Raw genomic sequence first — 27476 nt, forward strand, 5'->3', positions numbered from 1 at the left:
AATGCAGCAAAAGGAAAAATGTATTTGTGTGTAAGTGCCCGAGTTCAATCTGCTTCTTTCAATCTGGCTGATGGATCTTTCTCTGCTTATTGCTCTTGGTCATTTAATATATATAAGCACTTTATTGGCAAGCAACTTGAACGTATAAATAATAGCTAATGATGACTGCCTACGGTTTAATTAACTTCTGGTTGAACTTTTCAAGGTATTGCTATGAACACTAGATTACCGTCCTGTCACCTAGAGAATTATTGTTTTTAGCATTAACTCTGGCATCTCCATTTTGAACTGCTGTGACATAACGTGTACGTACGTTTGTTGCAGTTGTTTGCAAACTTGGAATCGGAAAATAAAGCAACTTCTGCATCGCTGGGCCGGATTTCAGATTAAAGAAAAATTCTCAATATGCACGTATCCAAAAAGCTCATTTATATTACAACAGTCATTAAACAACTCTAGATCACAGGAAAGCCTTATTAGCATAAAGTCTGCACATTACCACAAGGTTTCAAGTTTCCACCACAGCTTCTCAGCCGAGCTGCCATTTTCTGTCTGCGTGATGTTGCAAATAAATTCTCCTTTTGGCATGGCTCAGCTGTCAGGCACCTCTGCTCAGTAATGAACCCATGAATTACATCTTGCAGCTCTGACATCCCTGGTCTCGCTCATCAAAATATTGTTCTTCAACTGTAATTTATAACTTAATTTAAATGTCCCTTTTACTGTGACCTTTTTCGATCAGAACGGCATTGCATCTGGCAGCTTCTCCTTCGGCGAGGTATCCTTTCGCAATTACAGTCATTACGATCCCCGCTGAAAAGCCCGGCCGAGTGAGGCTGCATTCATGCTACAATATTAAATAATTGCAGTTCATTAAGAACGCTGCTAGATTCCAGAGCCCTTTTCTCCAAGGAAAAATTGCAACCGCACTGTAATAGAGCATTGCTCAACTGCTTTGAAACCTACCCAGAAAAGCCAATAAAAGCAGAAGGGATTTTCAGCCAGGCTGTGCTGTCGTGGGGACGTGGACGTGTCCGGCGTCCGTAGGACAGCACTGGGAGCCCTCCAGGTCAAGTGCTGGCTCTTCCCCTGAACCATCGCCAGTCACAAACACATCGTGTCACTCGTCAGGGCGCAGAGATACGGAGCCTGCCCTGCCCAACACGAGGTAAATACCACCGGTACCGTGAGAGCATTTGAAGCCTCGAGTAATACAGCGGAGTCAGAAGACATTTTTCACTGCTGTCAAGCGGGATGCTGCAGTGAATTGGAAAAGAGGCTGGAATTTGCCTGGTACCACACAGAAAAGGTTTACATAACGCCCCCATTTAAGCTCTATTTATTGTAATCTACGCAGGCCTCAGAACAGTGATTATTAGCAAGGGATTTGCTCCTCTCACTGAAGCCGACAACGGTGGAGATAGACAGCGGCTCTGTAAAACTGCAGCCTGCTTAACAAGGTAGAAAATAGAGAGGAGAGAGAAGAAGACAAGGAAAATGAAAAGAGAAGAGAGAATTACTGCCACGTGGCTCGAGTAGCTAGTTCTTGTGGCGTAATTACGCTAATCCAGATAGCTAATTTAATATGAAATGTAATTCAGCCGGCCGCTTTCGGGAGCGCAGGCGAGCGGCTTCAGTTTGAAGCAAGCACTCCTGGCAGCCCTGGCCAGTTGCTAACAGGGGGATTTGTCTCTGCTGCTGTGCAAGTGCCCAGCAAACACTGCACTGGGTGAAAGAGCAAAGCCTATTTCCAAACTTGTAGCCTTCTTTAAAATGCTCATTCCCCGAAATGGCAACGTCTGATTTTTATCAGCCATGCCCAGTGCCCAACAAGAGGCTGGCCCCAAATGCTCCTTAATACCATCGATCCACCCCCCTGTTTTTTTGTTTTTTTTTAATTGTAACTCCTCCCCACCTGCTGCACACACACTGAACAATCTGGATCAGAGAAAAAAAAAAAAAACACTGCCCTTTTGGACAAGGAAACTATTTTGCTGGGCTCCCTCTGGTGCCCAAGGACAACAAAACCTTGAAGCAATCAAGAACCCAAGCTATCCAACAAAAAGCCTCTGCCTGACAGCCTTGTTTTGCCAACGAGCTGGCTGGTGAGCTGTGATTTATAACTAGTTGTCTAACAGCTTGGCCTGCAACAAAATTTGAAACTAACAGAAAAAGTTCAGGAGGTGACAGAAATCAATACAGCTGCTTCAGAAGAAAATTATTGCTAGCTCTGGTTTTTAAATATCTGATTTGTGGCATCTGTCAGCTTGGAAAATACAGAAATCAGCCCTCGCTACTTTGGAAAAAAGTAAAAAAAAATTAAAATGCAGCAACTTCCATCTTTTACCCCTAGTTCTCATCTATTTTAAGCTTCTATATAGCTCTAATTGCTACAGAGTGATCTAGATGCTAATGATGCAGATTAAAGAGCCAGATGCTTGTGTTGCATCCCCTTGTCACACAGGGTGCTGCCGGGCCACCACGAACAGCTCAAGGCACGGATGCAAAATGCAGAACAGCAGAGGGAGCTCCCTGGGGCAGCTCCTTCGTGGGTCAGCACAACTGCATTGCTAGCACTGAACAAGGCCAAGACCCTGCAAGTTACCTGCAGAAGTAGCACCATTAAATGCGAGAGCATTTTAAAGAAATACTTTCAAGAAGTTGACCATTTTATATATTCCAGAATGATTTCTGGAAGTACCCACGACAGTCATTTTCACAGCCCTTTCTGTAGTTTCTTTTGAAAGATCTCCTGACTCATCTTACAAATAAAGCACAGAAGTAGTTTGCTTTTTTTTCTTCCCCCAAGAGCAAGGATAAGGATGAGTGAAAATTCAAAGTGGCAAAACTGTCTCATGGACTCGAAGTGGCTTCATTCTCCGACACGCCCAGGCAGACAGCGATGGCCCCTGAAGTGCTGCGCTACCTCATTTGAACCATGAGAGTAGCTGTTAATGAAGACTCATCCAAAAGGAAAACTAGTAATAATAAGAAATGCTAACATATATTTAAATAATTTTTAATGCTTTCAACCCTGTCTGTAGTTAATGAACAAGAAAATCTTGTCCAAGGGCAAGTTAAAACAGGGAGTAATTTGTCTGGGTGACATGTTACTTAGAGCTGAATTTCCTTAAACTGATATTACGCTGTCACATTTGTCACTCATAATGACGTGCTCCCGTGTAACAGTGTTACGAGAAGTCAGAACAACGCTATTAGTAAGGAGAGATTTGTACAGTATTAGCATATGACTTTTTCCTCTTCCTTCCGTGCAGCAGTACGCTAGCTTAAGCGGTATTATCTTCTGGTGTAGCATCAAACGCTTCCTTTGATGGTTCAGATCTGCAGGATCTTCCAATTCCTGTAACACCTCATCGCATTAAGACATTTAAAAGTCATTCCTTCCAGCCTCTGGATACCCAGATCCTAGGTATGACATCCTAATAGCCTCAGAAGTTTTTGCCTACTTGTCTAGGGAAAATGAAGCCATGATTTAGGGAAGATGAAGTCATGGTTTCAGTGCAGTTCTGGCATTACCCTTGTGGTGAGATGAGGACAGGGGAAGAAATCCCTAGCGACTCCTTCCTACTCACAGCTCTGCCTCAGGGAGCTTCTGCAAAACTTCCCATCGAGCTCCCTGGGACACCAGCCACTCTCACACATTCTTCTAATGATGTTCTTTAACCTGTTCTTTAATGCCTCACATGATGTGAGAGTTGAGAGCAAAACCCAACATCATTTCTGCTTCTGAGGCCCTTTTATAGGAATATTTTAACTTCTATGACTTTTTTTTTATTATGGCAATTCAGAATCACACGGGAAAACCTTACCCTGAGTTGCCTGACACGGCAAGCCACAGGACAATAACCTGCTTAAGTGTTTTGACACCATTTGCTCGCTGAAGAGTGGACAAGAAGGACGTTCTCCGTAACCAAACACAGGGTCGTGCCTCCAAAGAGTTCTCAGTCCCACAATGAAGGAATACCTGAGTGCTGAGTTTCCTAAGAGGAGTGCTGCATAACGTGATGACAGATTTGGAACCTCTACAGCTATACAGGAGAACAAGGGCACGCATGTAGGAATATAAATGCAGTTTCACCTGCTTGTCTGAACACGCACCAATTTGACCCTGCCACGTTTCAGTGCAGGATTTATTGTCATCTGAAAACCAGAACTCTTCCCCCCGCTGCTCCACGTATGTATTACAGATGGGCCAGGCTACACACCAACGCACGTGTTACAAAGAAATTTATCCACATGTAAAACTTACTGGCACCACAACTGGCCATTTTTAAAAATAATTCCTCGGGATTTTTTTTTTCCTTCTATGGAAGAGAAGAAAGCAGCGTGTCAGATGCCTTCCCACACTGAACATGTCATTAGAGTGGGCAATGAGCTTGCAAGTAAAGAATGGTGAGCAAAATAAGACAGTTAATTAAGCTGGCCTGACTTGGAAAGGGAATGATTTCTAAGGATTTCCAAATTTCAATTAGCTTGGAGCAGGCAAAAAAAAAAAAAATAGCTAATTAAGTCCTGACCCTCCTGCACGATTTTCAAACTAAGGATCTCCGCAGATACCCTGTACATACAGTCTTTTTGGAGGCTTTTTGGTGGTTTTGTGATTATTAAGAAGCGATGCCTATCCACACTCAAAGCCCAGAAGGGCTAAAGAAGGCAAAGTGCATTGCTACAGAGGATTAATTACAAAAACAGGCTAACCACACCAGCTCTCTGAAGGCAGTAACGTTGTCCACAGTGACCCAAAACAAGGCTTGGGACTAACTCAAATTTACATTTCTATTTCCTTTTACACTTCAGAAGGGTTCTGACTTGAAGCGATGTGATTCTGCAGCTCACAAGGTAAGAGGAACTGAGTAGCTATAAAAGAAAGCGTTTCCATCACCTACCATTTCACCTGTTAAATGACTTCACGCACTCTAGTTCACTTCTGAAACCGGTAAACCAAAAGCCTACTAAATATCATAGAATATCTGAGTTGGAAGGGACCCAGAAATATGCATATTTCCACTTTACGTGACCATTATTTTAATGTCTAGTGCATCAAAAAAGACCTTTGGTTGGTGGGTATTTAAACAAACCACAAGTACACATTTAATTTAATAAAGTCAGCCAAATTCAGCTACCTGTTCGCTGGCTGGTAGCTAAGACAAGAGCTGCTCCCTTTCTAAAAAAAAAAAAAAAAAAAAATATCATGGTGAAGGACTTTCAGGAACTATGTCCTTGCCCATACCTCTCAGTATGACAGCCAACATCCATTGGGATGACAACGAACTCCAAATGAAAACCTGACTTCCTTCCCAAGGGCTACAGCTCCAAACGTGGCACAAAATCTCAAGAGCCCAACCAAGGAGCAGGAGTTGAGGTGTACCTGGAGCAGTAAGTGAATGATCACCTCCAGGAGCTGATATATATGTTGCATTGGGCCTTCCATGATCTCCATTTCTATCTGCCGTAATTAACAATAAATCATTTGGGGGCTGCAGCATCTGTTATTACATAAATAAAACACTACCAAAGGAGCTTGTCAAGACTGATTTATATGAAGTGCTGCTCTGAAGTTTATTGGATTTCCATAATAAGAAATCATACCGTATCAATGCTTTTCCATTAATTTTCTGGGTTACACACCATAATTTCTAAACAAAAACACAACTCAGGGCAGGGTAATGTTCTCAGAAGTTATTTATCAGATAAACCTGGTATCTGTTTTAAATACACGGTGAACAGAAAGATTAAGAAGAGCACCTTTTGTCAGGACAACAAATCACCCACCTAAACCGTTAAATTAGTCAAAAAGGGTAGGTTCAGAAATAAGTAACTTTCTTAAAACCCGCTGTCTGACAGAACTGTTGTTCGAAAGAAAACATTTCTCTAGAAAAATTCTAAGGAAGCGAGGCAAATATTTTCACTGCTTTCTAGAAGTTGAGATCCCCAACTGGAGCACACAGAGTAGAGTTTTGCAACATGAATAAAACGACCATTACAGAAGTTTAAGGGCTTTTGAGTTCGGGTCAAACCTCCCAGATGGTGCTTCCAAGAACATCCAACACTCCACATTCAGGAGCTCTGCTCAGTAGGAACTACTCGGTATCAATACAGGGAGAGAAAGTAGCCTAGAGGGGAACAGAGAGGACATGAACTACCAGATTTCCAAGAGAAACTTGGAAGAAGAAGGCAAGGTTAACACGAGCTGACTGTAAGAACACCAGGGGCTAAGTCTTGCTGTTAGACGTTAAGATGTGATACGTGGCGGGAGCCACGACAACAACAGTTAAAAGTATTTTTGACACAAAAACAATCCAGCTTCTTCAATGGGTTGGCATTAGGAGTTTGCATAGTGCTTTTATTTCACAAATGTGAAAACCTCCCCCATTCAGAAAATGAATCAGCGCCAATTTTCTAAAATAGATGTGTGCCAGAAATACAAAAAGAATCAGAAGATCAGAAAAAATGTATCAGGATGAAGCAAAGTCTTGGATGCAAGAAGCCTACAAGTGCAACTACAGGCTCCATAAACTCCCAAGGGATTAAAGGGGCTAATTAAAGTCGATAGCGAAGCAGTGAAGTTAAATGAATTTTCTGCAGTAGTCTTTTATTATAGATGACAAGAGGAAAGAAATTCCAATTCCAAAAGCTCTTTGATGATTATTGGCCTTAGCAGAGATTTGAGTCTCTAAGAAGGATGTCAGGGAACAACTTAGAATACTCCAGAGCAGTAAGACACCAGAACCAGATGGCATTTATCCCAAGGGAAAGGAAGGAAATAACATGTAAAACAGATGAGAAACCGAAGCGGATGTGCAATACAGACTTAGCTGCAATTCTTCAACAGCATAAAAATCTTTAACACGCTGGTTTGCCTTAAGTAAAGGGAGCAAAGGAGTAAGATTTATGTATTCATCTCGGTTCTGAAGTGCGCTGCGAAGCTAACTGAGAAATAACACTTGACTTTGCAGATCTGGAAGTGAGAACAAGCATTTAATTTGGGTACAAAATTTCATCTTGGATTTCAGCTGGTTAAACATGCAAGTGTATTGACTATATCTCAATCATTTTGCAGAATGAAAGTGCTATTGCCATTTACCGTATAAATACTACAAGGGCATATTTTAGGTCTTAATCCTATCCTACTCCTGTGCTGCAGGAAACCAGACAAAAACTGATGCACTCCTTAAAAGGCATGTAATCAGACAGAAATGGAAATAAAAACAAAAGGTAATAGATTTAATAGATGTGATTAATTTGATAAGGTCAATTCCTCTCACTTTAATAAAACCAAAGACCAGTATGCCTACAGTACTACCTCTAAACAGATAACCCGCTCCTTGTTGCAATGATCTTCACGTGGCTCCTGAACTCAACTGTTCAAGCCCCTGAGTTACGTTTTGTGCATAAAAGGTGGCATAAAAAGAGGCAAAACAAGAACTGTCAGTACAGTCAGCAGATCTGTCCACGTGTTTTTTCAGAGTAACAGATGACCATTTACACTTAATTCCTTTTATTATATTTGAGGAAGGAAACAACGAAGATGCAAAGGTCAGCTTACAGTCACTACCACCACAACTCTCCAGAAGCTGCCCACAGGGCTCTGGGGAATACAAAGCCAAGAGATTTCGCTCTGCTACTGAGAAACACGGGATGACAGACAGGTTGTTTCAACTTGAACCTTAAAACACCATTCCACGTATCATGATCTATGGGTGTCAGTGATCCCCACCTTCCCCAAAACAGTTACTGTGGCTGCGCTGCAACCGTGTGAACATCTGAACATACACACATCTATATAACCACTCAGTAACAGTTTATTTACACACATTATGTTTATGCAAGGGAACTGCACATACACACAGCTAAATACTAATAATGAAAGCTGAATTACATGTGGGAAAAACTTCAGACAGTCATTACCACGTACAGAGCACTATATATAGAAGGAAAACTCAGTGCCCTGAGATGAAATAACGATTGTTTTCCTACACACAGCAGCTAGGTGGACTGAATGAAAGCACCTTTGGCCAGGGCAGGTGTCAGCTGAGCGAGCAACCCTTCCAGCTGGTGGGCTTGACCTGAGCAGCTTGCTACACTGAATGTTCACACATGCTCAAATCTTAAAGGCATCACCCCAAAGATTATCATTAAATTTTCAGTGAACTTAGAGTGAACAGTGCAGGTTTAGGTCTTGGAAACCTAGGTGGTGTTTGAAACAAAGCTGTTATAGACTAGGCTACTGACTTACTAGCGGTGTCATCCCAAAATCAGTTTTACCTCCTAAATATTTTATGCATTTCTTGCTTAAAGCAGTCAAGAACTAAATGCAAAGAGTTTATCCGTACAGCAGCTCCTTATACTTACTGTATTGAGTGCATTAAGTGTAGTGTCATCACGGGAGGCTGCAACACAACCGTCTTCTGTGGATCCTCCATCACACATGCCTGCAAAAGCTGCCATGCTCCTTTAGAGTTTGAGGGGAAAAAAGTTTAAATTCTTCAGCTTCTGTTTGATGCAATATCATGCAATCATCATCATCATGCAATACAGAAATAGTACATTTACATTTTAAATCACAAATTTCAGGGCCTTGCAAAACTGCATAAATAAGTAAAATGAGGCACCGCATGAATGCTACCATTTTTTACAGACCCAAGTCATCTCAACATATGAAATAATTCCAATGCAAAGCGGATTGCATTAATTAAAAATCTGCACTGCGGTAGTACCATAGTGTGATTGGGACTATGGGAGATGTAACCTACAGGCACGAGGGCACAGTCTTGCCAGAGACAGCAAACTTGTTATTGCAAATGTAGTTTAATTACGTTACAAAGCTGGCTTAAACTGCAGATTCCCAACATCTCTGAATTCTTGCAAGCTACAAGTAATTCATTTACTCACATTCTGAATTACGAGGCCCACTAGTGTAAAAGTCTGATATTTCTTTATCTAATTCATCTTGCAGGCATACTAAAACTCTGTATATAACTGAAAAGCGATTCTGCTCGCCCAGCATCATCAAACCAGCACATCCATGTATCGGACTGAACATTTACCCAGCTGACTGCCATGTTAAACCAAAAAAAAAAAAAAAAAAAATACTAGGAAGGAGTGACCATAGCCAACTGTTGCACAAGAGGGCAGCCCACATGTCCGCTAGGGCACTCTAAAGACACAGGGAGCATCCTGGCTGTAATTACCTCGCTGCTCGAAGGTACATGAGTAAGTCACAGTCATTGACCCCCGGCATCCACACAAGCTCTTCATGCTGGGTCACCGTGTCACCATCTGGGGAAGGAAATGGCTGCAGATCAGGAAGCTTAGCCTAGAAAAAAAGCAAAAACAAAACAAAACAAAACAAAAAGAGTTCATACAGTCATTGCAGTTGTCAATGTTAGGAGGATGCACAAATGTTATTAGTACCAAAGTCTGTAAACTCTCTGGAATAATCCCAACTCATAGATGGAAGATGTTTGTGGAACAAACAGTGAAGAGATTAGATCCACATTTTGGAAGTTTATGGGGAAATTGAGTCGTGAAGATCTATCCACTTTATACAGTAGTCTTTCTAAAAGGGCAGTTCATTGTCTGCCAGTCACATGGGATTAAAACCACTTCCCAGTCCAGCAGCAGTGAAGCCCTTCTATATTTATACCACGTGCAATCCTGCCTGCAGAAATGTCAGTGTGGAATTAAGCCATTCTGAACCACATATATATAGTCCTCACCTATACTAAAATAAAATACTGCTCGACAATCTACTGTGAAAGACAGATTTCATTTGTCAAAAAGATGCTGTTACAACTCCTCCTTGCCAGGCTAAAACATACTGCTATAACGATACAAGACAACAAGAATATGGCTAGCATGTGTTTTATTTTGATACCTCAGGTAAAAAAAAATTATACATTTGACATTAAGTTTTAACAAAATCCTCTTTAAATTATTAAGAATCCAAAGAGAAAAAGAAATTACCTGAAAGTGAGATAGCCCAGTGAAATGAACCCTGCCTCTAAGGAAGCATTGCACTGTATCCAGAGACCCAATTAGCATCTTTAGTCATCTACTGCAATGGGATGAGATAGCTGAGAGCCTCTTCGGAAACAGCTTTTAAGCCCTATAATTACCTCCTATACTTACAACACTAAACATATTTGAGAGGCAACGTTTATACATAACCAGTAATTACAAGTCACAGGTTCAGATGTCTTTCATGTTCTGCTCTTTAATCTGTACTTTATTTTACTTCTTCCCTGGGAAAGTGGCTGTGTCATTGAGCTTCTCTTCGGGAAAAGGATGAGCAGGCATCACACCACGAGGACATCGATTTCTGTGCGAGCTCTGCATGCTACCAACCTCCTTCTAGCAACCAAGGGGCTTTCACAAACTGATGCTCATCCTTGCGCGCCCTAGGAACAAGCTCAGAATTACCTGAGTTCCTCCTAAGAGCAACTTCCTCTTCAAAAACCTCTGGTTAGCTGCTAGCCAGAAGTTTCTAGAGAACAGCATTCAGTAGAGACCCACTAACCCTCTTCCCTACATGAACTTCAATAATTGCAATTCTCCAAAGCATTTAGCTCCACTTGCATCTTTACTTGCTGCTACAAGCAGTCGTTTAAAATCTGCATCAAAACAAACAGCAGTCCTGTACCCTCTGCAACACAGAATTTAAGGAAAAGGAAGGCAGCAGAAATCATCAGACCTCAGGGTTGTTATTGGGGTGTTTCTGGCTTCTCCTGCATATAACTCATTCTCAGGAAGGCAGAAGCATGCCCATATCCAGAGCTAACAGAGCTCTGTGTGTAGCAGAGGCTGTTCACACACCTCCCATCAAATGAATGAGACTGCAAGACAACGCAGCAAAAATCTTCAATGCGACTTCCTACCTTCCTTCCTAGCCAAAACCTGCAATCCACCATCAGTATCTCATAAGATTAAACCTTACACTAATTAACAGGATGAGAATACATCCTGTCGGAGGTGACACTAGCCAGAAACACAGATGCTCAGCATATAATAAAAGAACTGTGCAACTTCAAAATGCTGAACTAGTGAGCCAGCAAAAATTAGCAGTGTTCGGTAACTGTGGACCTTCCTTCATTCTATTTTTCTCCATCCAGACTTGCACCTGGCAATTATATCTTCCAGCACAGCTGATTACTACCTGCCAAAACATTACATGACAATTTGAAATGAAGGTTGTTTTGGAAGTATCACTTATAGTACTCTTATTATGACTAATAGAAAGAATAATACAGGTTTAATTGACAAGAACTTTTTTTCCTCTAAATACAAAGCATCCTCGAGGATTAAATTACACAAACGTTGACTTTCACTGGTTGTTTAACAAGACTGAAAATGGACTCTGGATGAATATTTATCATGTGGATGCAAAAAATCCAGCGGTGGGATGGTACAAAGGCAGCCCCAGAGGCAGAGGAGACTGTTCCCAGTGACAGCCCTGGCCTTACAAGCCAGCTATCCACCAAAAACCCACCAGAACAGTTGTTAATGCTGTAAGAGCAGATTATTTCCCATGCTCATGAAGGACAGAAGGAATATCTTCTATTTCCCAGTGCCTGAACACATTCGGTATGATTTCTCAAATTTTAACAGCCCAAATGAATTAAGGCACCGATTTTAAGAACCTGCAATTCTTTTTACTTCTCAGAGACAAACAAACAATACTACTGGGGTTTTCCATCTTGAAAATTAAAGCTTATCCTCTCTTTACAGCGTCAGAAAGTTGTTGTTTATTTTTAATTCCATTAAAAACTTCCTGGGAAGTACAAATCAAATACTATACTGCAACTTCTACAGAGTATGGATGTAAGAGCTGTATTTCAATAATCCTCCAGAATTACCATGCTTCCTATTTTAAAAGGAATTTAAGCTGTTTTGTGTCAAAATTATGCAGGACAAAAGGGCAAGGACCCGCTAACATCTTGCCTGACAGTAGGAGACAACATCATGGTGCTGTTAGAACATGGCAGGGCATGAGAGGGCATTTAGAAAGAGGTCTACCCCTAGCAGCTGTCAAAATTGCTCTAATTACAAACACTGCTTTCATTTTAAGACAACTGATGAATGACTAAACACACAACTCTAATGCTCAAGTGCCACCGTTGCCCAAAGTCTGTTTAACACGTAAAAATATGAAGAGAGCATGCACAGGCTGCAAATGAAAGCATGGGTCAAGGAGAAAATGCAGAGCCACAGAGATGACACCAGAAAGAGCACAGTCACAAATGGAAGAGGGAAATCAAATTCAAAGCGAATTCTAAATTGGTGGCAGCTGTAACAACAGGCACAATTACACACACCATATCCTGGGTTAAGAGATGAACATGTGCATAAAAATATAGGTGTACCTCAACAGATTTGCTGTTCAGGAAAATCTTTTGCAGGTTTTAAGTTCCCCTACCTTTCAAGTTTGTCATCTTTTTCTTGGAAACCTGATGCTTTTTTACTCCTAAGAGAAGTCCATTTTGTTCAAACACATTGATTCATGAAAGGGACCTCAAATGCCATCGGTAACAAACTACCAACTTGACAATTTTACCACAAAAATGAAAATTAAAACATCTACTTTGACTACAACTGGAAAACAATACCAAAACAAGTTTTTTTTTGTTTGTTTTGTTTTTTATATAGTCAATTAACATACTGTTTGGTGAAAATCAGCTGAGAATGCATTCATTTTTAACTCCAGAATGTGCCCAATAACAGCTGGGTTTTTTCCTTCTTAACTTCCAGTAGTTAGATTCTTTCAATCTGAGTCTAGAATCGATCCAACAGCACTTTCACTACTAAAAATCATTCAAATATCAACATTTGACAGATTAATCTCATTAACTGAGCTAAGGAGTTCTAGGGAACTCATGATTACTCTCAGAAATTCACAGTATTTGAGCACATACAATTTTAAATGTGTCCTCTGAACAGATCAAGTGCCGAGAACCACGTCCTCTAGCTATTAAAATACAAACAGAATCCCTTACCTGATGACTGGGTCCAACTCTGATTTCACCTTGGGTACTGTTTAGCCTCCTAATACAAAAAGAAAAACCAGTAATGAGAACGAAGTATGATTAATGAAACTCAGGATTATGGTCTGCGTTTTTTTGTCATTGCATTTACAATGACAATGGAAGAGAAGCGAAAATTATTTTAAAAATATATGCTCAGGATATTACAGGCCACACTGCAAATGATAAAAACCAATGGGACAAATCTGGAAGGTTTTAGTCACACTGTTGGAGCCAAGGGTAATTCCCTAGTGTGATCTGAAGTCACAAACAGCACCAGGCAGCTGATGAAGGGATGCACATCACCCTCCGTTTGAATCTTAGATGCCACGCAATATAGAAATAATGCTGGCTTCCAGTCGAGATCCCTTAAAAGCCCTTTTACAGTCCTTTACAGCTCTGAACTGCTCAGTGCTTGAGTCAGCCAGCTCTAAAGCCTGCTCTGCAGAGCATCGCCTTCCAGCGAGCATCCCTCTGACTTTTACGAGGGCGATGATCCATTAATTGCTTCTTTCAACACCAGATCTAAAGTAACGCAATCAACACGCAAAGCGCTAAGCTACAGAAAAATACAAGGGAGATAACATGTTCCTTATGGACACTGTGATGGGCATTTTCATTTGGAAAAAGAAAATATTTTAAAGAAAAGCCATTTGTGTTATTAACGTTTGAACAGAGAGCCTTGTGTTACCAGAACCTGCAGCAACAATGCCATTTCTTCCAGGCTATCTGACATGGCAGAAGGTATTTTTCCTATGAGATTTTTGACTAAGGATAAATAAAATTCTTTATCACTAAGGCCTGCCCTTTGACCCTTTTTCTGTATTAAAATAGATTACCATATAAGCAGCAAGGCACACCAGCAAAATGATTTACTGGAATACTCCTTGCCCAGTGGCTATTTTAAGCCATGGCACTCGTTTGCTGCCATCTCTTTCCTCGCCCTGCTCTTGGCAAGAGTCACCTCACCAGTCCACAACAGCATCTGTGCCTCAGCACCGGTACTCGGGGTACTGAACACAGCTACCGTCAGAAAACCTCCATCACCATGCAAGATGCCTGTAAAGTAAGTTTTTAGGACCAGAAAGAAATTCAGGGTCAAGACCAACATTGTTCTTTGCCTCCAGGTTGTGTGTACTTAAACAGACATCTTCCATTTAAGGGTTTTAACCCTTTTCCCCTCCTGGCAAGGAGGAGGGTACGCACAAACCTAAGAACTATCCTTAATCTGGCACAGCAAACTTGAGTCCATCTTGCAATTTACTTTTTTTTTTTTTTTATGAAATTTTATTCATAGGTGGGGAAACTGCAGCAGCAGATCTGAAGGGACTTTAGCCAAGGCAAGGTGACAGTGGGGCCAGTCAGACAGGACTCCAAACGGGTTCTGTGATAGCCAGGCTCATGTCCCGATGCCTACACAACGCCACCTCCCTGGGAAGCTGATCGACGCTGCAGCTGCACGTGCCAAACTCTCCCGAAAGGGAGAACGTGTCAAAGCCCTTTCCTCCCATGGATGCTTCTGCAAGGTGAGCTGACACCATCCTCTGGCTTTCAGGTTATGCAGAGAAATGACTCAAGCAGAAAGCCCATTTTGTACCTACAACTGAGCTATAAATGAAATCTTGTGATGCACTTTTTTTTTTTTTTTTTTAACAGCTACGGGGTGTCGGGATTTGTCCCTGTAAGGAACAAAGGGGAAGCCGCCAGGAAAATGCTGATGCTCTTCCTCGATTCCCAGAATCCATTTTACAGCCGTGCACCTCCCTACTAGTCAGTGCAAGCCAAACCTGAAACATGTCCATGCAGCTACAATGCCTCGCACGAGCCAAAGGCTGCACGAATCGGTTGGGTGTTTTACCAGAAAGGTAAAGCCGCTTTCTGGGTAGGTAGGAAAAAAACATCTAAATATCCCCCGACTCCCATTTCCTTCATTTGCATCACACTGAATATGAATAATGAAGGATCTGAGAATCAAGACGGCACATGCTGTAGCATCCTGTTAGTAGCTGTGAAGATAAAAGCAAAACCTTGGCTGGGACCCGTGCTCGTAGCGGCGTTTGCACGGAGTTTGCTGGGAAACCTCGCGGCTGTCCGACCGCGATTCTTCACGTGCAAATAACGTGCCAAGAGAGAAACTGTTGTGTGTGCCTTTTTATCACTTGTTTCACATTGCCTGATTATATTTCTACCCCAAAGGCGCCCCCCAAGGTACGGGCTGAGCTGCTGTGCGGGGAGCTCGCTTGGCCCACGCACGGAGCCGATGGCTCGGCGAGGGCGCACGACCTGCAGAGCGCTTTGCAGGCAGCTCCCACCTCCCCGGGAATGGGTTTGCAAATGGACAGAAAATTCTCCCTGTGGAAACTAAAACGCGCCGTAGACTTGGAAGCTAAATTATCTTGCTGGCGCGCAATTACGAGAATAATGGAGAGGCGCCCCGTGTTTATTCGGCGGGGAAGAAAAAAGAGGACCCAACGCCGAGTATGAAATCTGACACAAAAGGAACGGATGTAACAAAGCAGTATCCATGGCAACAACAACTTAATATTTCAGTCCTCTTCAGCTGCAGTGGATTAAATATAATGACAAGATGTTCCCTTTGAAAAGTAACCCGCTGCCATGGCAACGTTGTGCTCTGCAAAGTAAACAGGGGCTGCTCGGAGAGGAGATGGAAGCCTGCGACTGCATATCAAGGAGGCGAGGAGCCTCCGGAGCAGAGCAGCGGGGTGAAGCTGGGGGATGCTGAGCTCAGGAACACTTGGGCCTGATCCGAAGCCTCGGGGGAGGCTGGCGGTTTGAGGCCAAAAGCAGCGCTGCCAAGAGATGGTGGTTCAGGGGTGAGGAAGGGAAAGGAAAAGGAGGCAGCACAGGGCAGTGCAGGGCTTTCATTTACTGGTTGGGGAAAGGAGGAGGACAGGGGAGGCTGCCAACACCAGCTCCCGTGTGGCTTCCAGGAGAGAAACAAGCTGAGCCCCGTTAGTCACCTGCCTTCCTACCTGTGCTGGGCACTGCTTGCACCAGAGCTGGCTCAGCCCCTGCTCCTGACAGGCAAGGGAGAGGGGACTGAGCTACCATGAAACACTTGAGGTTGGCTTTGAGACGACTCAGGATCAGGATCTGCAGCACCAAATGCTCTCAGGCTGCTGGTTTCCAGGCTGGAAATACCCAGCAAAACTCTGCCGAGTTTCGAGGTGGTTTAGATGTGTTTGCAGACCTGTGTGCAGTGCCTCTCCACACCATCCTACCTTTGTGCTGGCCCTGCCGTGGCTCCAGGGCAGCCCTTGAAGCCAGCAGGCTCGGGGACAGCTCCCGAAATTTGTCTCCGAAATTGAGAGACTGCTGTTTTCATGCTTCCCTTTTTTTTAAGCCACCAAAGTTCAGCAAGACTCGAGCTATGCAGTAATCACATGGTTTTGATGCTGAGCAACAGCCACACCAAACCAGCTGCAGTCCTCCCCAGGACCTCCCCAGCTGCCTTCACCCACCCATGGTCCATGGCTCAGCTGCACTTTGCTTCAGCCACCACGCACTCACTGCTCCCCACCACGCACTGTGCTGCCACTGCCTCTCCAAAACACCCGCCACCAGCCAGCCACAGCTCAGACAAGGTGAAAACAGCTTGATACTACTGTTGTTTAAAACAATTAGGTAAAAATCAGCCCAAGCTGCACATGTAGGACAACTTCCTGCGCTACCTCTTCAACCACTCTTGGCGTAGTCGTTCCTGATTCTGTATATGAGGTGATCCATAAAAGCCAGAGGGATGCTTCAGCATATGGAAATACTCAGCCACAAGTGACCTCCCAAAAAGTTTTTCCTATCCTCTTTGCAGCAGGAAAAACAGCTTAGAAGTAGGATACGCAGATTTTTTTGTTGGCTTGTGTGTTTTGTTTTGGTTTGTGTTTTTTTGCTTTGTTTTGTTTTTTAAGGAATACAAATATTTAGCACTAAATACTGAATCTTAGGCGATTTTGGTTTAGTTATTAAGCTCAGCAAAAATAAGTTACTAAAATTCAGAGCCAGATGAGATGACATCAATTGCAGACAGATTAATTACGGATTGCAATCACACACTTTACACTGATGTAACCAAAAAGTCACTGGCAAGATAACCCATTATATAAACTCAGGTGTGACACCTGAGAATTGCAAGAAGCAATTTCTGGATATTTGTGATTTCTGTAGAGTAAGTAAAAATTTGAAGTCACTATGAAAGTTTTAAGAAAAAGACTTTTTTGTTTGTTTTTGTTTGTTTTAAAGAAATCCTTTTAAGCAAATGCTCCTATATGCCGGATTAAAAAAATAGTCTTCAGAAGCAGTTTTAAAAACATCTGGCAAGGATCATTCTGCTCCATCTCTAGGGGGACAAAACCAGAGAGAAGGAAGTTACTGCAGGCCAACTTCGACTGGTTATAAAAGAGCTTAGTGGGGCCTGAAGGCTGCCTGGCATCCCACCGAGGAGCTCACTCGGCTGGACGTTGTTTCATTTTATTCTGTGCATCCCCACGACAAAACTGAGCTCGCTTTGCCACGCTCCTCCCTCGCTCGGCAGCACGCAGGCTCTGTCTTTAAAGACACAGAGCTCACCAACATTGGCGTCTCTGCAGCGCTGAACCACTCTAGCATTTCAGCACAGCGACGCAAAGCAGAAATTAGAGCTGCGTTGCGCTTGTGGGCAGCATCTCCCAGCCCTCTTCCTGCTTCCCCAGGCACCTGCGCATGGCCCCTGAGCCGCACGGATCCTCGTTCTGACCCAGGTGGGCTCCTCTGCCAGCTACGTGCTCATGCCACGCAGTGAAAACACACATGGAACAACCAAACTCACGACATTCAAACGTTAACCAAAGAACTACAAACCTGCAAGTTGGGCGCCCGAGAACAACACGGTTGGCTTTTTCTTTCCTCCTTCTAAACAAAGAGCAGCTCTTGCTTAAAGATTAGGCACATGATTTCGCCCTCAGTACACGGGTACACAATATCTCAACCTGCAGATTAAACAGCTCGCTAACTTGTTCCAACAATTACTTCCTACCATCAGAAACCTCACCTGAATTTACACAACTTCATGTGCCCAGCATGCACCTGTGTCTTAACGTAGTTTTTTTTTTTAATCAAGATTTAAAAATCTCTTTTCTAGACATCTTAGTGCTCAGAAAATATTCTTGTTAGCACTCAGCCTCTAGTAAGCCTCAGTTTCATTTATACCCTAGTGCACAGTAATGGGTTATAATAAAAAAACGCAGAAGCAATTTTGTGTTCCGAGTGAAAAAAAAATTAAACCTGTATTTCAGCCAAATAAACTCATGTGGGAACATCTCTCGAGATTGCTCAATCTAAAGCAGGAATGAACCAACATGTCCCAACATTTCCATCCCCGGCACAAGCTCCAACCTGCCAGCTGAGCGCGGAGGCAGACCTGAAGGAAGCGCAGGACTGGGCTGTCTGCATCCACGCTGCTGTTTGAGGAAGGAAGTACTTGCAGAAGTTTGAGTCAGACAGGGAAAGCTTTTTCAAGATAATGTTATTTTTGCAACGGGTTTCAGTTCAAGAAGTGAGACTACCCGCTGCTCACAACTGTTCTCTACTGAAAAGGCGCGATGGAAGTGGCTGGGGCAGAGCCACCGTGACAAGGGACTCCTGCAAGGACAGCAGCATCCTCTCCATCGAGGGGTCACCTGCGTGGGTAACACTGTGCTTTGAGCACAGAGCCAAAAGAACGAGTTAGTAGAAACCCCTGCATGATCTGAGGTTCTCTTTTAGCTGGTCTGCATGAGATTTCTAAAGTTTCATTTCTAAAATTTTGGTTTGTTTTCACAATTTCTGAAATCTCACGCAGAGTTCTGAGTCACCAGAACGTTACTGGCTTACAAGCAACACTTACGCTGAGAAGTAAATATGTAAATGAGTTGCACGTGAAATCATGTTGCTTGAAGTGTTTACCTTGTACAGTTTCTAAAATGGCAGGGCAATACCTTCACACTTCCCACAACAAATAACTGCCACTGGATCGTACAACACACTGCATCAGCATCACTCCTTCAGCACAGGCAGTGTATATGCAGGCCAGCAGGACCAGGCAGCAATCAGACAGTTTTATTTCTTTCTATGATGCTTCATTGAGACCAGGTCTATTGCTCGGTCTCTTGGCTTGCTGGGCAACACCAAGCTCCAACTTCTTTGCAGGGCAGAAACACGAGGGAACAACAGCACAGGTTAAAGGTGCTGAGCATGAAGAATGCAAAGCACAAAGCAAGCTTGAAGATAGCTCTAATCCTGCCATGCTGACCTGGAAATACAAAGCTCTAATTAAAACAAATCACAGCCTAGAGAACTGGAAGGAAGGGGGGGAGAGGTCATCTTACTGATCTACAGCCTTGAAAGAAGCAAAAATGAAGCCAGAAAAAAAAATAATTCAGCTATCAAGTACTCGGTCAGCATTTCTTCACCCAAAGGACAGAATATAAGCACTTCCCCTCATAAATCTACATCTTCGACCAGGGTGGGGTGAAAGAGCTGCAGCTCCAAGCAGCTCCTAGCACCAGGCTCCCAGCTGGAGAAAATCCTCTGGGCACCCATAGCCTGAAAATTCACCGTGAGCAGGAGCTGCAGGGCAATCCCTCACACTGAGCAAGGCCAGGGGTCCCTGCAGCACACCGAATACCTTGCCAGCACCACTGGTAGCTTAGGCAGAAGCAAGCTGCCTACTGTTTTTTGGTGGTGGTGGTTTTTGAGAACTGAGATCTCAGAAACACCAAAGGTCTGCAGCAAGCAGAGTACAAGGAAAAAACACCCCTATACATGTGCTGGGGGCAGGGACCTCCCGATTCCACACTGGCCCAGCACTGACAGCAGGGGCATCGTTCAGCAGGGGGCTCCGGGGGCTGACACAGCCAATGCTGCATCCACAAGCTCTCACGTGCAAGTGATTAAGCAAAGGACACCACATTTGGCCTATCGCTCCAGCAGGATTTGCTTTGCCAAACACAATGCTTGGGTTTGACAATCGCGTTTCGTTTCGTAACAACCCAGAGGTGTTTCTAGTTTTGCCCACTATTCAAAAATAAGCATGACCAAGTTCTGATTTCAAGTTACAAGGGGCATTTTTTCTTCACATCCTTTTTTAATGTGTGCACAAACAATCACTGAGGACCAGCACCAAGCAGACTGCTCTGTATCCCCCCATGCACTCACTTCTGCTTGTAAGTGACCGAGTAGGATGGCAAAGCCATGAGTTCTCATAGCCCTGTGCTCCTGCACAGCAGCAGCATGTTCCCATACACGCTCCAGCAGCTCCTTTATTAGGAATAAGAATGCTTCCCAGCCTCGGCCTACGGAGACAGCACTGAACTACCAAGTGATTCAGCCAGACAAGTTCAGGGGCACTGGGCACGACTTCACTTCAACCACTGCCAAAACTCAGCAGCGACCCACGCTGAGCAAGCATCCTGGATTTTTAGGCTCTCTAGATACGAATGGCAAAGGGAACGTTACTTCAGGTACAAACACAGCACTGACGTGGGCGCAATTAAGCAGCCTGGTTCCTCACCCGCTCCTCAGGCTCTGAGGAGGGCAGGAGGGGAGGCCCGGTGGCACGCACCGTGCGGGTGAAGCAGCGACAGGGCTGTCCGGTTCTGGAGATGTCACCGTGCTCAGCAGGGACCAGCCTGACAGTTCCGTACTGGCTGTGCTCCCACACCAGCAGAAGCAGCCCCTGCCCCAACACACCCCATGGGGCAGGGCAGAGCATCCCCCTGCAGAGCAGCAACAAGTCACTGCCGGCTGTAGCGAGCCCACAAGGACCTCGGGCCAGCTGCAGCTGTGTTATCGTTACACTAAACAGAGTCCTCATCCTGCTCAGCAGCAGGATAAAAGCCCTGAGCATTTTGCTGGCTGGGTAAGGCGGCTGTGGCTGCAGCTTCCCTGCGAGAAGGCTCTCCAGGCAGAGATGCACGAGTCCTATTTGCATGTGACTGACAAGCAAGGAGAACTACGCTGGCTATCTGGATTTTTAATCCTTCAGGAAACACCCGACTGCTCGCTGCCCCTCGGCCGTACCCAGAACCACACACCCACAGCTGGCCGGGCTCTGAGCCTCCCAAAATGTTCCCTGCACCGGCTGCTGCGGGCCCAAGTGCTCCCCGGCAGCTGCTTCGGGAACGCTGCATCCTGCAGGCTGCTTCTGCAGCTCCCTCCAGCCCTGCCACAAGGTTGGCATGCAGACAGCACGACCGAAATCAAAACTGCACCACGAAGGGAGGGGGGAGAAAAAAAATAAAACAGCCAGCCCGAAGAGCTTCAGCGTTTTTGCTCCATGCAGCCCTGAGCCAGCGGATCCCCCGCTCAGCGCCCTCATGCACCGCACGACCCAGCTGCACAGCGAAGCCGGTGGGATTACGGGGTCCTGGGGAACATGCACGAGCAATGACATGATTTCAGAAACATTGCAGAAGTCACAAACAACAGCAAAAAAATAATAATCATCGTTTGCTTATGGGAGGCCAGAGCGATGCAGCCTACCTGCAGGGGCTGAATGGATCATCCATGACTATGACAGGCTCTGGTGGGCTTAGCTGTATTCCCGAACCCCCTAGTCAAGAGCTCAAACTCTGCCTTTTCCACTCTACCAACTCAAAATGGAGGCACATGCAGGCTGCGAGACCTCAGCGAGCTTTCACTGAGCTTGTGCTATGACCTAAGCCCGCACGCAGAACGCAGAAACTTCGCCCTCGGACTGCCAGGACTGAGCATGTGCTGTGACCCTCCCTCGGCCGCACGCCGCCTCCCCACGCAAGCAGGCTGCAGCCCCGCTGGTTCCGTAAACACGGCGCGGGGCCGGGCGCCGCTGCGGTTCCTGCAAGCCAAGCTGGCGTGCAGGGAAGTGGGGCCTTCGCCAGGGGCTCTGGGACAGCCAACGCGGCCGCGCCGCCGCTGCTCCGAGCCCTCCTCCCAGCCGCAGACGCACTGTGCAAAAAAAAAAAAAAAAAAAAAAAAAAGCTTTTGCTTTTTAACCCTGAGTTTGCAATCGGCTTCTCAAGAAGTAACGCGGATCAGGAGGCTGGGAGGGTTTTGCAGATGCAGAGCGACGGGGAGCTCGGCGGTTTGGTGTCTGGTTGGTTTGCGGGGAAGGGGAGCAGCACCCAGAGGCTCTGCTCGCCTCCAGCCGGCCGGAGCGGGTGAAGGCAGGGGAGGTCAAAGCTGCCTCGCTTGTCACATCCTGCACTTTTTGGGCCTGGCTCTTTATGAGTGCCAAATCCTGCCAAATTTGTAGCTGGGTGTTTTTGAGCAACAGCCCTGTGCCTTGCGGCATGAAGCGCTCCCCTTGGGATCTCTGCTGCTGTTGCAGAGCAGACGCCTAAATTCCCTGCGGAGCTACAAAGGGGCCAAAAGTTTCTTAAATTTTGAATTTTAAGAAACTAACACAGACTAAGCAAAACAGACTGGGCCATGGGACAATCCCAAATTCTCTCTCTCAGGCAGTGATCTGGTGAGATAACCTTCGAGTCATCCCAGTGCCACTCTCAAGGTTTCCCATTGCCCACTGCACGCCCCCGGCCCCTCCTGGGAGCCTTCACCAACCATCAGGCTCCTTCCTGGGCCCTGCAAATATAGTTTAAACATCAGTATCGTGTTTCAGCTACCAAGGCTCTGCTAAAACTGTCTGATGCTACCAAAGCTCATTCATCAGCCAAAGGAGCTGGTCCCTGATAGATAGGGAAGAGGGACCTGGCTCACTTTTTTTTCCTGCCAAAAAAAAAATATAAAATTTCCTGTAGCTTTTAATATTAAGCATGACTATTTCCAACTTTTGGAAACACAATTAGGTTTCATAAACTGCTTTAAAAACCCCACAGCGTTCTATCAACACACGCGTTATAAAAATATTACTGGACTCAAGATGCAAGAGAGGAGGGCAACCAATTCTCAAGACTGGTCAAGTTTTACCCAACTACCACCTAGAAAAAAAAAAACAAAAAAAAACAAAAAAAAAAAACACAACAGAATTACTCCTAAGGTTTGCACAGCCTTTGCTCCTCTCAGTCCATTCAGGATCTCACAGTACAAAAGGAAGACAAAAATAAGTTCTTGCCAGCATCAGCACCCTCTGGCACTACGCTAGGGACAGGACAAGAACCCATGGGTGTAGCGAAGGAGGGCGATAAGATGTGAGCTGGAGAAAGGCAGCTCCAAGGTCAGGAGCTCCAGAGCCTTGCTGCTTTCTTTCAACAGGCAGAGCTCAGTTGTGACCCAGAAGCCAAAACCAACAGCTTGCAAGCTGCTGTGGTTACTGGTTTTCTGATGTGATACTTAGGGCTGTTGTCTTTTGGCCATAAATGCTTCTCAACAGCAATGCTCTATGCCTCAAAATGCTTCTAAACCCACCCGGCTCTGCTACCTGCCCAGCCTGCAGCCCAAGCACCCAAATCCCGATCAAGTAAAGGGGACGTTCAGAACGAGCAGCTGGCATTAATTTTTATCTATCTTATTTTCAAAACCAGAAAAGGGAAATACACACAAAGAGTAACGACATTACATAAAAGTACCTCTTGTTAAGTTCTCAATAACTTTCATTCCCCCCAACCTAGCTTTAGATACCTACACTTCAGTATTGTTCCCCATATTCCCAGGTACGTTTGTACAAGGGTAGGAAACCAAAAGCAAGACAGCAATAAAAACATCTTTACAGACAAATTGAATATAGCCTCCAAACAACACTAAAAATAACAAATCAATTATGGAATACAATCATCAGAATGCTGAGAAACCTACGAAACCATTTCTTCTCTGATGAAGTATTGGTCTCCTCCTGCAATGTGGAGAACTAGAAGTTTTAGTGGGATTCCCTGTTCATGGAATAATTCATTCTCAGATTTAGAGGCCCCCTCACTGTGCTCCCTTCTCCAATATATCCCTTGCCCAGCAAACACTAATTATTTTTAATGTACTCATCATAAAAAAGTGTTCTTTCTCAGCTGGCTCTACGTGTGTGGTGGATATATTCCACTTTCTGGAGACCCAGGAACTATTTCCATTCTGCTTACTAGCTCGAGTAATACTCAATACAAGGTGACAACACTCAGCATCTAGTTTGAAGATTGTTTTTTATGTTCATGTATCAGATTTTTCTCACTGATGCAAGAATTACAGAAATGTAGCATGCAATCTTTCCCCAAAATCCGTAAAACAACACCAGCTTCACACGCACTGTGAAGACCAAAGCTAACCCAAAGCACACAGGTTGTACAGATCCCTCTGGATCACAGAACCATCATCAACAGGATCACAGCTGGTATTTCCTGGGCTAAACCTGCAGTCAACAAGCTTCTAAACAGAAAATAAAGGACAAAGCATGCTCTGCTTTATGCTCCCAGAACAAAGGGGCCTCCTTTGTTACACATGCACCACACCAGGGTTTGGGGATTTGGTTTTGTTTGTTTAAATAGAACCCAGGAAAACAGAAAATGTTTGGATTCCCAACACAACTAAGCTGCATTTGAGAGTCCTGGCAAAGCACATGAGCATCTTACAGTGAACACAAATTAAAAGCACTTAAATAGAAATGCATCTTTGTCGATGCACAGCTCAAGGCTGTTTGTTCCAAGAACAAATCCTACCCCACATTTCCACAGGCCAACTGAGAGGGTGCGAGGCAATACCCAGACCCCTACCCACAACATTGTAAACCTTAAGCATTTTCCATCCTTTCCATGCTAAACAAAACACTAAACTACAAAGTCAGATCAAGTTCAAGATGAAGTTTTGTTTTCATAGTCAAGCCATTAGCAGGTTATCATGAAATGTGGTTCAATACTTCTACTTGCAAAAGCCAAATAAATCTCAAGTAGGGAGTCAAAGCAGCAAGCATTGCAATGCAGTAGCAAACACACAGGACATCATTAAGCAGCCTAAACTCAGGCCCTTTTTCAAAACCTACCCCACTCAAGACAAAATGAGCTAAAAATCAAAAAATCTGGCTGTAACCAACTGAAGGAAAGCCCACATTTCAAGAGCTGGCTACTCTGAGCAATTAGCTGATCACTCCGTGCTGTGCTTTGTCATTTCATTGATCCTTTCAGGCTCAGTCACTTTCTAATAGCCAGGAGAATTAACAGCTACTTCTACACAAAATGTTGGTTTAAAAGTGCCAACAACTCCAACATAAATGGCATTTCACAAAGAAGTCGTTCATTAAAAAGCAACTTGAACACCGGTACAAAGAGTTCATTGAACATTCTCTCAAAATCCAAATGCATCAGAGAAAAGTGACAAAGTTAAAACAGGGGTCAAGTGTGATGCTGAGTATCAGAGAGCCAAACTTCCTCTGTGCCTCACCTGGTTGGAGTGCTCCAGGAAAACACACACAGATGTTAGAAAAACACTTGAACATAATGTATTTTCAAACATTATAGGATTTCATGGTGTTTTTTTCCCCCTCAGAGCTCAGCAGCATACACCAGCAACATTGCCTCCTAGGCAATCCTAGGGACCTGTGGTGATACAACTTGCTATCGATGTAGTCTCAATCAATTAAAAGAGTTTACTCAATTCAATATCCTGTCTCAAACGTAGGGACATGTAAAACACTTCAGAATAAGGTGCATGAAACCTCAGAACCAAGCAATTACATATGCCCACACAGTTTTCTTCTCAACTGCAAGCAGTTAGTGGTTGCCTATGCCCCGAAGCACGAAGATTTGTATCTGTGTTAAAAACTGTTAATCTCCAATGTAACAATTAATATAGCTAGTATTTGTATGCCTATCTAATCCCCACTTAAAATAACACTAGCTCTCAACAGTATCTCTAAAAATCAAAGGTCCACAAGCTAATTACATTCTCGCTATTGAAAGAAACAATTCTGCATTCAGCCACAGTCCTTGCTGAGCCCTATTCAGCTTTAACTCAAGTGCTCATAGAACTACGCCCCTAGACAGCAAACTCTTTACGACAGTATTTGTAAGGCTTCTGTGTTTATATAGCTACATAAATGAAAAAGTTAGCATCTGGACTTGAAAAATAATGAAGATAGTCTAGCATCAGCTGGGTTTGCACTGCAGAGCTGATTAAAGACTGGTATGGGCATTTACACATGAAAACATGAACTTCCACGCTTAAAAGCTTTCAATACTGTTTCTTAACTTTTAATAGAAGAAGTGTATGTATTTTACAAAGTATTTTCCAGGGTGTGCCTTTAATCAATGACACCCCTAAAAACCCCTAAGGTCTCTAACTTCTAAAAGAAAATCACAGAAAAAAAAAGGAGGAAATTCCGTTTTGAACCAGTAAGCTATTTACCCAGAAATGCAACCAAATATCATGACCTGCTGCAGTACTGTCATCTGTCTCCTGCATATACCCTTAGCAGGAACAGGTAGCTTCTCCTTCATATTCCCTTCCACCCCTCCTCCTTATCAGCATCATACTTGATTTTAGCTTTTCGTCCCTTCCAAAGTTTTTTTGTTCCTATGGGCTCAAATCTGTCATAAAGGTTGCCTTTAAAAGCCGCTTCACTTACCTTGTCTCTGGATTATAGCCCAGTATGTAGAAAAATGAATCCACTCGAGCTTTAAACTCTCTAGCAGCAAATATGTCAGAGAAATGGGAGATATTACACTTCCCTCTGAAAGAAAGGAAAAATAGTATTAGAATTCTATCCTGAATAACAGCTATTTTAATTAAATAACACTGCAATCTGTTTATAAAAACAGAGATCCTTATGTTCTCAAAAATGTATAAAATTTCATAAATGTAAGCTTGTTTTAACAAACATCCATGTAGATTCTTCCCATGGTAGCAAGGGAAGAAGATACGGTTACAGTGCTTCAGATTATATTCTACAAACATTCATTAACTCTCATTCAGCCAGCACACAGTCCTGAGGAGCCCCAAATTAATCAGGTAGACTAACAAACAGGATCTGCCCTGGAATCCTGAAAATGTCTTTTTTTTTCCCAAGGTATATACAGTTTACAGATTTATTTTTTTTATTTTTTATTATTTTTTTTTACAATTAAAGCTTTAAAGAAGCTTCAAAAAATTCTATTTATTTTACTTGGGAAGCCAGCTTTTTATTTAAAACGCTACACAAAACTGCAGTTGAGAAAGTTTTTTTTCTTTCTACTTTGTTTCTATAATACATGAAACACTTCCAAAATGAGAGAGCGAGCATAGGGATTTATTAGCTTGTTCTACAGCAGACTGCTAATAATTATTTTTTAATATAGCATGATAGAGACATTATCCTTGAGGTTGAGCATGAATATTAGCTGCTAGAAGTTGCATCTGACTTCCACAAGGGTTTGCTGGGCTGTTAGGATGCAACAGCTGCCCACGCTCTGTCACCCAACGCATTGCAATTCACTGTAGCCAAGAAAACCAGATCAGGGGAGAGCAGAAACAAATGGGCACAAGCCCAAGAGTTTGTGCTTTTTAACTAAACTT

The 27476-nt window shown here is 43.7% G+C and overlaps 1 protein-coding gene across 9 annotated transcripts in view; it reads right to left on the reverse strand.

Moving 5' to 3' along the window:
• RERE (arginine-glutamic acid dipeptide repeats) overlaps positions 1-27476 on the reverse strand; it is a 222667-nt gene that overhangs the window by 76506 nt on the left and 118685 nt on the right. For 8 of the 9 annotated variants that reach the window (XM_068658416.1, XM_068658409.1, XM_068658413.1 and 5 more), the window contains 4 exons: positions 26551-26655; positions 13014-13062; positions 9213-9337; positions 8374-8473 (listed from right to left, as the gene is read on the reverse strand). In XM_068658416.1, the coding sequence (XP_068514517.1) occupies positions 8374-8473; positions 9213-9337; positions 13014-13062; positions 26551-26655 (379 nt within the window). Of the gene's footprint in view, positions 1-8373; positions 8474-9212; positions 9338-13013; positions 13063-21554; positions 21771-26550; positions 26656-27476 lie in introns of those variants that run through there. The other variant, XM_068658418.1, reaches the window with a different exon arrangement.

This window comes from Anas acuta, chromosome 22, assembly GCF_963932015.1.
Source record: "Anas acuta chromosome 22, bAnaAcu1.1, whole genome shotgun sequence".
NCBI lineage: Eukaryota > Metazoa > Chordata > Aves > Anseriformes > Anatidae > Anas > Anas acuta.